Source organism: Haemorhous mexicanus, chromosome 5 (assembly GCF_027477595.1).
Source record: "Haemorhous mexicanus isolate bHaeMex1 chromosome 5, bHaeMex1.pri, whole genome shotgun sequence".
Classification (NCBI taxonomy): Eukaryota; Metazoa; Chordata; class Aves; order Passeriformes; family Fringillidae; genus Haemorhous; species Haemorhous mexicanus.
The window spans coordinates 45,783,165-45,793,041 of record NC_082345.1 but is presented as its reverse complement, the minus strand read 5'-3'; the positions used below and the strand labels follow the sequence as shown (position 1 = coordinate 45,793,041).

The 9,877-nt window shown below is 42.6% G+C and overlaps 1 protein-coding gene across 2 annotated transcripts in view; it reads right to left on the bottom strand.

The window, feature by feature from the left end:
* Positions 1–3,406: 3,406 nt before the first annotated feature.
* Positions 3,407–9,877, bottom strand: part of SLC38A1 (solute carrier family 38 member 1) — a 42,548-nt gene continuing 36,077 nt past the window's right edge. For both annotated transcript variants that reach the window (XM_059847024.1, XM_059847025.1), the window contains exon 16: positions 3,407–9,599. In XM_059847024.1, the coding sequence (XP_059703007.1) occupies positions 9,498–9,599 (102 nt within the window). In that variant the 3' untranslated portion in view covers positions 3,407–9,497. The remainder of the gene's footprint in view (positions 9,600–9,877) is intronic.

Here is a 9,877-nt window from a genome sequence, read left to right as displayed (position 1 = left end):
GTTTCTTTGTTATCCTAACACTTTCCAATACCTTGACGCCTGACTCTGCTACATTCCCATATAATTACCTGGGGTAGAACAACAGGTTTTTTATCTTCAATGCACTTGGCTCCTGCAGTGGTGCTGCTGAGCACCACGCTCACCCCATCTCTGTAACAGACTGCACATCCAGCTCTGATGGGCTGGAACTGGTGACAAGAGAGACATCTGAGGAACAGACCCTCCTCTCTCATCCCCATCAGCTGCTTACCAGGATGAGCTCATGACATGAGCCTGAAGAGGCTCATGCAGATGCTCCCACGTCTGATACTTGGTTTTCACCCCTGTAATCACTGCCAAACTGTGCAAGGGTTGCTGCCATCCAGTGCTGTGAAAGGGGGATGGTTAAGCAAACCCTTCCTAAGCAAGGTGAGGGGAGCTGGCAGGTTTGCCTGGGCTGTGGGGCAGGTCTGTAGTGGGCAGTAACAAGAACGGTCCAGCTGTTGCAAAGCTTAAAGTGAGTGGTGCTGGGAAATCAGTGGGGTTTGGAAAGAATAATTTTTGGGAACTTATCTGAGCATGAGTCCCAAAAAGTGTCCCGGAAGGAAGATCACATGGGAGCATGTCAAGGGCATGGTCAGTACTTACTACGTTTAAAGAGTTTAGTCTGAAGTGAAGATCTCCACCAAAAACAGGTAAATTTCACCAGCTTTTCATAACTGGCAAGAGAACAGTGCTTCAGGTTTGCTGCCCAGTGGGCAAACATTCTCCCAAGGGTACATGTGTCCTAGGTAACCCAAAATACTATTGTATTCCATATCCGTGTCCAAAAAATCACAGCTGTCTGTTTATGGCCCAGCAGCACAGCCAGACCTGCAACTGTGGGACAGTCAGGGGGCACGAATCCCTTTCAAAGGTTCAGGTCTGACACTGGTTTCCCTTTGTCTCCCCATTTTCAGTTGGCAGTGGGGACTGCTACCTTGGAAGGGGCAGTACCCTGCCAATTTGGGTATCTCTTTGTTCCTATGGAGTTTGTGAGATTTAGCAATTTTGTATTTAGTTACTATTCACTGTTATTTTTTGCCTTTTGCTGTTACACTTGTTAGTAACTAATTTTTTCCACTTGTGTTAGTAGATACAAGTATTAGTATTAGTTCTTTTTTGATGGAAATAGATTCATGGGAACTAAGGGGAGGTAACTCATTTTAGACCGTCCACTTCTTTAAATTGTCTTAAACCAAGAAAATGTGGCAGGCAGGATGAAGGGGATCTGGTTACCTGTGGGAAAAGGACCTGACATTTAAAGCCAGGTGGCATTTATAAGGAGGGATGTGGCTCTTGTCTCTGGGGTACATTCTGACTCATGTTGATGATATACTTTCCTCCATTTTTCCAGGACAGCAGCCTCTGTGGGCCCATAGCTCAGGGAATTAATTCCCAGTGTGGCTTTATCTGCAGATTGACTCTCAGACAGGGCTGGCCTGTGCCACCCCAGCCTTCATGGTTTACTTTCCCAGCCATACTGTCCAAGCCTCAGCTGATCAACACCATTTTCTAAGAATACCAATAACCTCACATTTTTCAGGCAGCGAGCCGTGACAAGGTTGAGGCACACTAAGCTAGCAGCACCATCCCTTGCTGGTGCCATGATATTTAGTAATACTGATAGCTTTAGGAGTCTCCATTTTCCATAACTGTAATCTGAAAGAGAAATTCATAGCACTTAACATTTGCAAAATACAGATGCCGGGTTTCTTGAAAACTTGACTAACCACACTGGGATTTGTGTTAGAAGTCAGTATTTCAGCCACATACCCTTAACACAAATGACTGCAAAAAAAAAAGAGTGCTGCTCTCTTGCATGGGGCTGAGAATAGGGAAGGAAGCTTCCTCACAGGAAACAAAGCCCATATTGAGTTTGTGGTCCAAAAGTCTTAGAAATGAACTTATCATCTGTGCCTGCTCCTACCATCTCCACTGTCTCCACACTTCCTGAAATTGGCATGAGTTCTTATTCCCAGCTCTTAGTGTAGTGGAAAATGAGACATCTTAGTGGCTTGAATTGGGCTTCAGCTTGAAGACTAAATGCAATTTTACATGAATTTAAGTCAAGCCAAACAGCCCAGTTGAACCATATGGAGGAATATGTTCCTTCTGATAAAAGCATTGCTTGCCCTAGGAAATAGTAATTTTTAATTTTTTTTTTTCCCCACTCACAAACAGGGAGTGGTCAGACATACTCAAGAGATCTGGCTGACTTTGGGGATACAAGCCAAAAGTAGAAGCATGTGGCTGGAAAGGAGATTGGTGTTTTTAACTTTGGCTGTGTGGTTTTAGGTGAACTTCAAGTGAAGCTGTCAGACTGAACTGCAGAGGGCAACAGATATTTGTGGTAGTCTCTGCAAGCAAGGAGAAAAAAGAACAATAGCTTCTCTTTTTTCCTTTGCTCCATGAATTATGTTCCCATGTCTTGAGATATGGCTATGAGAGGATTAAGTTTGCCTGGGTACAGAAGTGTGTGCAAATGTATGCCAAACAGAAGAGACTATTAGACCAGTCCAGTGCAGAAGCTTGTTCCTCTGTGCTCCCAGGTTTATGGCTTTAAGATACATTCCCGGGCTTGGGGACCTGACAATGGCTTTCAAGGATCCTCTGATACACGAATGGCCTCATCACTTCTGCAGAGAAGCATGGGGAGCTGTACTCATCCCATCCAGTCAGGTACACTCTTTACTTGTTTGGACTCCAGCCAAGAAGCCTTTTTGTAGGTGGTCACTACAATCTGAACACTAGAAAAATTAGTGGTCAAAGGCAAAAAAAGGTAGCACTTTCCAAAGCTTTCCTTTAAAGCTTTGACAAAGGTACTTTGGCAGAAACAGCCACCTAAGACATTACTGTCTTTGGGTATTCTCCTCATACATCTAACGGCTTCTGCTTCCATAGCTGGGAAACGTCTGGCAGGGCTTTAGTCACTTCCAGTTTGACATCTTAAACCCAACTTAACAGCAGCCCTTTAAGTTAAATTGCCTGATTTGACCTTGAAACAAACTGGCAAGCACTCAGACAGTCTTCGAGAAGCAGGCGGAAACAAGTACTGGCCTTGAGGAATGCTGTCATCTTCAGCAACCGCAGGCTGTAGTAACCATCTGTCCCCACTTCAGGTCCCTGTTTCAGAAACTTCACCTTAATGTTTCATAGCTGTTTGTTGATGCTTTGCTCTATATACTGCACCAAATGTAATGTAGTTGGCTTTGCAAGAGCTTCATGCCCTAAATTCAGTGAAAATACTTGGATAAAGAGTAAGAGAGCATTTGCTGTTCAAGCCATTAAAATGATACATCGTCATCCCTTTGGAAGAATGAGTATGGTCCCAACATTAATTTAGATCCCAACTATAATGTTTAAAAACTAAGAGGTAACAGAGAGATCATAGAACTTGATACATTTTATTTACACATAGAAACTGAAAAACTGTGTTGTTTATTTCGATATGAGCAGCACAAAGTTAACAGGTGATGTTAAAAGGAGCAAAATATTACCAATGACTCACTTCAACAATCTATTAGACATGAGCTTGTATGAAGCATACATCGTTCAAACAACATTGTTTATACTGGATCTGTGTGAGCCTTAGCATATGTTGGGACACTAAAACCAGGTTTCTATAAACAATGTAAAGTTCAAGTCTAGTGGAAAAATACCTTTTCAGTTTATATTTTGTTGGCTATAACACTGAAAACAAAACATATACTGGTATTAATTTGAAAAGCTCTGTAGAACTGACTGTATATGGGGTTTTCCCCTCAAATTTGTGCTCATGATAAAAGCAAATGTTATTTCAAGTTTCATTTTCATCCAAGCCCATAAAGTAAACATGGAAAAAACCCACGATTATTTTTAGATGCATTTCTTAACCTCCATTTTGCAGCAGTCCCAAAAAAACATTTCCATGCTTTACCAGTAAGAAAGTCTACACAAGGCCTCTGATGGATGCACTCTTCAGGACATACCCAGCCCTCACCCCTGGACACAGCTATCCAAAGAACTCTGCCTGTTCACGGAGTGGGATGTGCAAGCAGTCCCTGGCCAGGGAAGCTCTTGGCAGCCTCAGGTGCCAGCATTTTGGCTGCATGAGAGCAGCAGGGTCTGAGGCGGATCAGCCACAGGACTCTGCAGGAAGGGAGGGGGCTGGAAATGGCACCAATTGCTCTGGTTGCTGCTGACCCCTGACTTGTCATACTTTTTTTTTTCTGAACTACTGGCATTTCTGATGGCTGAAAATGGAAATGCAGAAGCTCTGCCCTGACTTCTGTTTGTACTAGTTGGGTAAATACACGCCTGGATACAACACGGCATAATGCTAGGTCCAATTGCTGGCTGCAGTTTGCCATGGCTTCTTCCATAAACCCTTCTCAGCACTTTACTCCCAAATGACCCCAGCTAAGAAGGTAAGAGATTTCTGGGTACCAAAGGGGACCTTTACCAAGGGAGATTTTTTTCCCAACAGGAAGACTGGCAGACTTGCTGTTGAGAAAACAGGGAGTCATGCACTGGAATTGATCCTAGCAATTTAACTGGACCTTTTATTTCTCTTTTTACTTTAGGGACGTAATTATAATTTCAAGCTTAGGATTCAACTTGTGAACTCTCGGGAGAAAGAAAAGGATATACATTTTGCTAAGAAGCTAAAGTATTTGTATTTCTATTAAAATCATTCTTAATATGCAGAGCCTATCTCAACACTTCTATTCATAGGGGATAACCAACTGCAAAAATATACAGCATCCTATTTATTTACAATATATATGTACATAAAAATGAAATTTCCTACAATACAACACAACTGCATAGATTTGTCTTCAGAAACATAGGTATGTGTACAATTTGTGAATTCTAGACTTTCCAGCCCTGTACCTTTTATTAATTCCTTATCTTTTTTTTTTTCACAGTTTGTTACAGAAATCCTTACATTAGATACAAATAAAACATTCTTTGCTGTACGTTACAGGAAATAAGGATTTTCTGACGCCAAGGGCTCTGGGGATTTGTTTCTGAAAGCACCGTGGCGCCAGCTGATAAAGCCATCTCATGGAGCTGCTGATGGAGCTGAGTACATTCTGTGGTGCCTTTCTCCTACAGGCACTGGGGTGGGGCAGTAGGACTGGAGGTGGGACACCACCACATGGAAAGTTTTGTTTTGACCAAGGTGCTCTTTAGCCTTAATGTAAGGTTCAAGCAAAGAAATGTATAAATTTAAACTAGACATACCATTAATTGTTACTGTTTAATACTCAATATCAGAGAGCTGTGTTGCGCTTATGCACTGTAAGGCAGATGTACAGACAAAACCCACACACCATCCAACCCACACTTGCACGTGTGACATATTACAGGTGGAGCACAGGCTTTGGGTTCATATGTGGCTCAGAGTGGATGAGCATCCCCATCCCTGACCTCGCAGGATGACACCAGCTTTTGTGCCCTCGGCTTGCCCATGTGCCAGGCACCCCTTGGTCTGTGTCAGCTCTACAAAAGGTCTGTGCTGGTGCACAGATTTGGCATTGGCCCTCTGACCAGGAGTGCACATCACCCAGAGAGGTCACTGCCCCAAGATACTGCTCCCAAATAACAATTTACTATGTTTTACTACCTAGGCATGTTTGCCATTGGACAGAGAAGGGCAGCTGTATTACGGCTGCTGTAAGCCCATAACTATTTTCTTTGCAATGTGCTGTGGACTAGGAGAGGCAGCAAGGCTGTCTTTTAAGTGTAGGATTAACTCTTACAATCTTATTAGTAATCCCTGTTTCTAATTAGTCCTTCCTTGTCCCTCACCACTCGATTGTTGCTACTACACAAATAAGAATTTTAAAGTTTTTTGTTGCAGTTATTAGGAGCAATTTTGCATCCAGTCTATGACATTTGCAGTGTTCACAATAGTGATAAACTCTCTATGAAAAGAAAGCATGCTATCACCTACTAAGTAGATATGGTACTCTGGATCCTAATAATTTTACAACAGAGAAACTCCTATAGCATTTCACTGTGCTCTTAAAATCCTAACTAAAATGTGGGACTCGTACAATCGTGGCTACAGGTTCACTATTCCAAATGAACTGAATAACAGCAGTACATTTTACAGATAACCTCATACAAATATTGTCATCCATCACTGATGTTGACAGTTACAGCAGGGTCTATTGCATTCTGTTAAGAATGTATAAACCTGATGAGAAAACAAAAAGCACGTTATTTCACGTTCATTACCACAGACATCAAAAAACACATGATTCCTTTCCATAAATATCTATAAATATGATGCCAGTAAATCAGTCTAAGCAAAATTCCCTCTTTCTTTCTTTTTTCTTCTTTTTTTTTATTTTTTTTTATTTTTTATTGAGACCCAGAAACTAAGTCTGTTTAAAGACTTAATATTTTGGGTATCTATTTTTCAGTATATAAGACATGCTTTGGTGGTTCAGTACCTTGGGTAATTTCACTTCTATGCACACTCAGCGCATTCTCCCTATTTATTCAGTAAAACTCCAGTATACAAATAAACTGGGGAAAAGGAGAAGGCAGAATAGCAAAGAGGAGAGAGAGGAATAGTGATGGAGGAGATTTAGGAAGATGAACAATCACTGACCCAACAGCCCTTCAAGTCGAAGGAAGTTGGGTGCCAAAACTCAATGATTCGTATTTCAAACAGCAGACTACAGACTATTTGGGGGGAGGGGGGGGAGGAAGGAGGAGGGAGATGTCACATACGTGACCTTGCTGGAATCCTGTGCAGCAGATCAGACCTCTAGCTCATACCTGGATACTTGAAAATCTTTCCCAGGATCTCGTCTCTCACAACCCCCCAGTGCACAGTGCTGTGCTGCTCATTTATCAGTAGTAGAAGAAAGACAAAGGGGGAGGAAAGAAGGAGAGCCTGGTAACATCTTAAGGATAACACTGCACAGCATTCTCAGGTCTGAGTTAGGTTTTTAGGATAAGATCCAGAGAGATTATAAGGCACCTCAAAACCTGAAATGCAACCTCAGCAAGCTGAGTCAGAGAATGGAGTGAGATGCTGGGCTTCTGCTGTAGTGACCACTGAGGATTGGGTGCCTGCAAAAGGAAAACCACAAGTTTACATCCCAGGCTGAGAAGATGCCTAGAATGAGGCGCAAAGAGATAGGAACAAAGCACAGGCTCTTCTCCCCAGAGCTTGCCTAACACCTGGTCTTGTAGGCTATGGTATGGACTTCTCTGTGAATAAGGGCAGGGATCAGTCCCATAAGGGGACAGCACAGAAAGAACTGGTGATCTGCACCATCACAGATAAGGGTCTGAGACCACCCACAGGAAAGTAGAAGGGATCTTAGTGCAGGGGTCCCAGGTAGCTCAGCAGTTTGTATGTTAAAGGCTGGGCTAGGAAGTGCTTGGGAGAAAGAATGATGCACCAGAGACCTTGCTGGGAGGTTTCCAGTTTTGTTCTTGCTTCTGGGCTACTCCAAATATTTTGGAAGCTTGTGGAATCCACTCTGCCTTATTTCTGGATCACAGTGAAGTAGCATCAGAGGCAAGCACCTCCCTGTCTATGGTAAGGTACAGATCTGGCAGTCTGGACTTAGTAGGCTTAGTTTCTGCAGCATGAACAATCTGCATCTCAATGCCCAAATTTCTGGGAAGGCCTCAAACTAACCTCTCTGGATGTTATCTTTAGAAACCAACTTTCAGGGTCCTGAGAAGTGTTCTGTGATCTCAACTCTCAGTGACTTCAAACGATGGTAAGGTGTTACATTACAAGGTAATGGCAACTGAGGCAATTCAGTAGCTTACAGAAATCCCAAGATCCCAAATACTCTATCCCTAACCTTAAAAAGAGTAAGCTGCAATGACAGGTTCCTCACAGCTGATGATGGTCTGCTTCCACAGTTAGAAAGAGAGTAGTCAATGAACGGGCTACTGAGAGCAAGAGGGTCACTGCATACTGACAGGTATGGCTGGAGCATATCAAGGGCATCACAGCCCTTGGGCATGAAGCGGGGCTCCCTCTAGCCATCAGTTCTTTCAGTAGGAGCCACGTTCATATTCTGAGACACTCTTTAGCTCACATGGTGAATGACATAAAGTGAACACGTTTATGCTGCTGGCAGTGCGCTAATAGAAGATACCTGCTCAGGATAGTGAGTGATCACCTGCTTAGCTTTTGAGTCTCTACATGTGGTTCTCTACACCAGCTATAAGGCATTAGGCAAATGCTTATTCTGTGGACAACTGTTGCAAGTTACAGTGTTTCTGCTAGTACAATAACACTAGCTGTGTTACTTCTAAGTGTTATGTTCTGCATAACACCTAGAATATGAAGTGTTATGCAGAACTAATGAAAAATGTAAATGAAATCTTTTAAATATATAAAGTATTTCTGCTCATTTAAAGAAATGTTGCAGATTTCAATTTCCATTAGAAATTTAGTAGTTTGGCAGAGTGAGTCAAATCCTGCTCCCACTGCAGTCAAAAACCCCACTGACTTCAGTGGGAGGAGGGTAAGACACAAGAGAGGAGCCAGTCCCTACAAGGTATGGAAAAGGCATGAGGTATGATTAAATGCACAGGTTTTGATAAAACTGGAGCTTGGTATTTTTTTTTCTGAGACCAATGGGGTATTACTAAACAGTTTAATGCTGAAGAAAATGCAGACTTCTTATGGAAATCTCCAAATGTCTGCTTCTCTTCAGACTCAAGTACTCATGGCTTGGGGTCAAGTTCTGGTCAACCTCCAGCTCAAGTGTGCCAGAGGAATAGTGGCTGGTGGTGGTGGTTGTCCTGCTCCTGCTCCCTGCTCCACATCACAAAGACACACACAGTCTGTTCCCCAGAGCTATGAATGGGCCAAGCCCTGGGCCTGGTTCACCCCCCAAAACATGAAAGAGAAGCACCAGATTTAGGACCTACGCTTACACAGCACTCAGCTACGCTCTCGTGGTGCTTTTCATGACTGTATCCAGAATGCTACACTTAACCCAGTGAGGCAAATGGTGCCTGGAACAGCAACAGAACAAACAAACAAACCAACAAACCAGATGCATACAATTAGAGAGAAGAGTTTTGGCTAAAAGAGGGGGGAAGGATGTGAACGGACAACACTCCAGTTGGAATTGATAGCAACAGGCGCTGCTGCCCTAAAGGAGCAGAGCTTGTGGCTGGAGGGCTGAGGAAAATAATGGAACAATGCAACTCATGTGTGGAAGAGGGGAAACTAATTGTGATGAATTTCTATAAGCGATGGTCTATATAATCTCATGGACAATTAACACAGACTTTTTGCTGATCAGAGAGTGACACACCTGCTGGAAGCATGGGTCTGTTTTCTGCAAGAAAATATTCCCATGACAGTATTTTCAGTACTGGATAATCATTATTTGGATTTGATTTGAGCAAACTCACAAAAGGTGGAATAAACAGAACGGATGGTTGCGATTTTGGTGTGTAGCAAACAGGGGTATCTTCTTTTGAGAAGAGGGTGAACTTCAGTGGCCTTCGGCACTGCCTCCTGATTGTACCCAGTCATAGATGACCAAGGGAATGCTCACCAGGGAAAACAATACCCCCAGTGCCAAAAAAAGAGAAGCCTGAAACGAAAAAAAAAGGAGAGAAGATTAGCGAATTAAAAAAAAGACAATTAATTCAAGTGTGTTAACTTCTCTTAAGGAGATGTACAAGGTGATGTATTAAAGTTATCAGCTAAAATGAGCTAGCACTTCTGGTAAAGACAAGATCAACCGATAATTAAACAGATTAGCATCATTAATAATTACTTGCTGAAAACCAAACTAATTTTTTTTCTCCTTTCAATTCACTTCTTAAACACTGATCACCTCTAAAGATGATTGAGTCTATTTTTAGGACT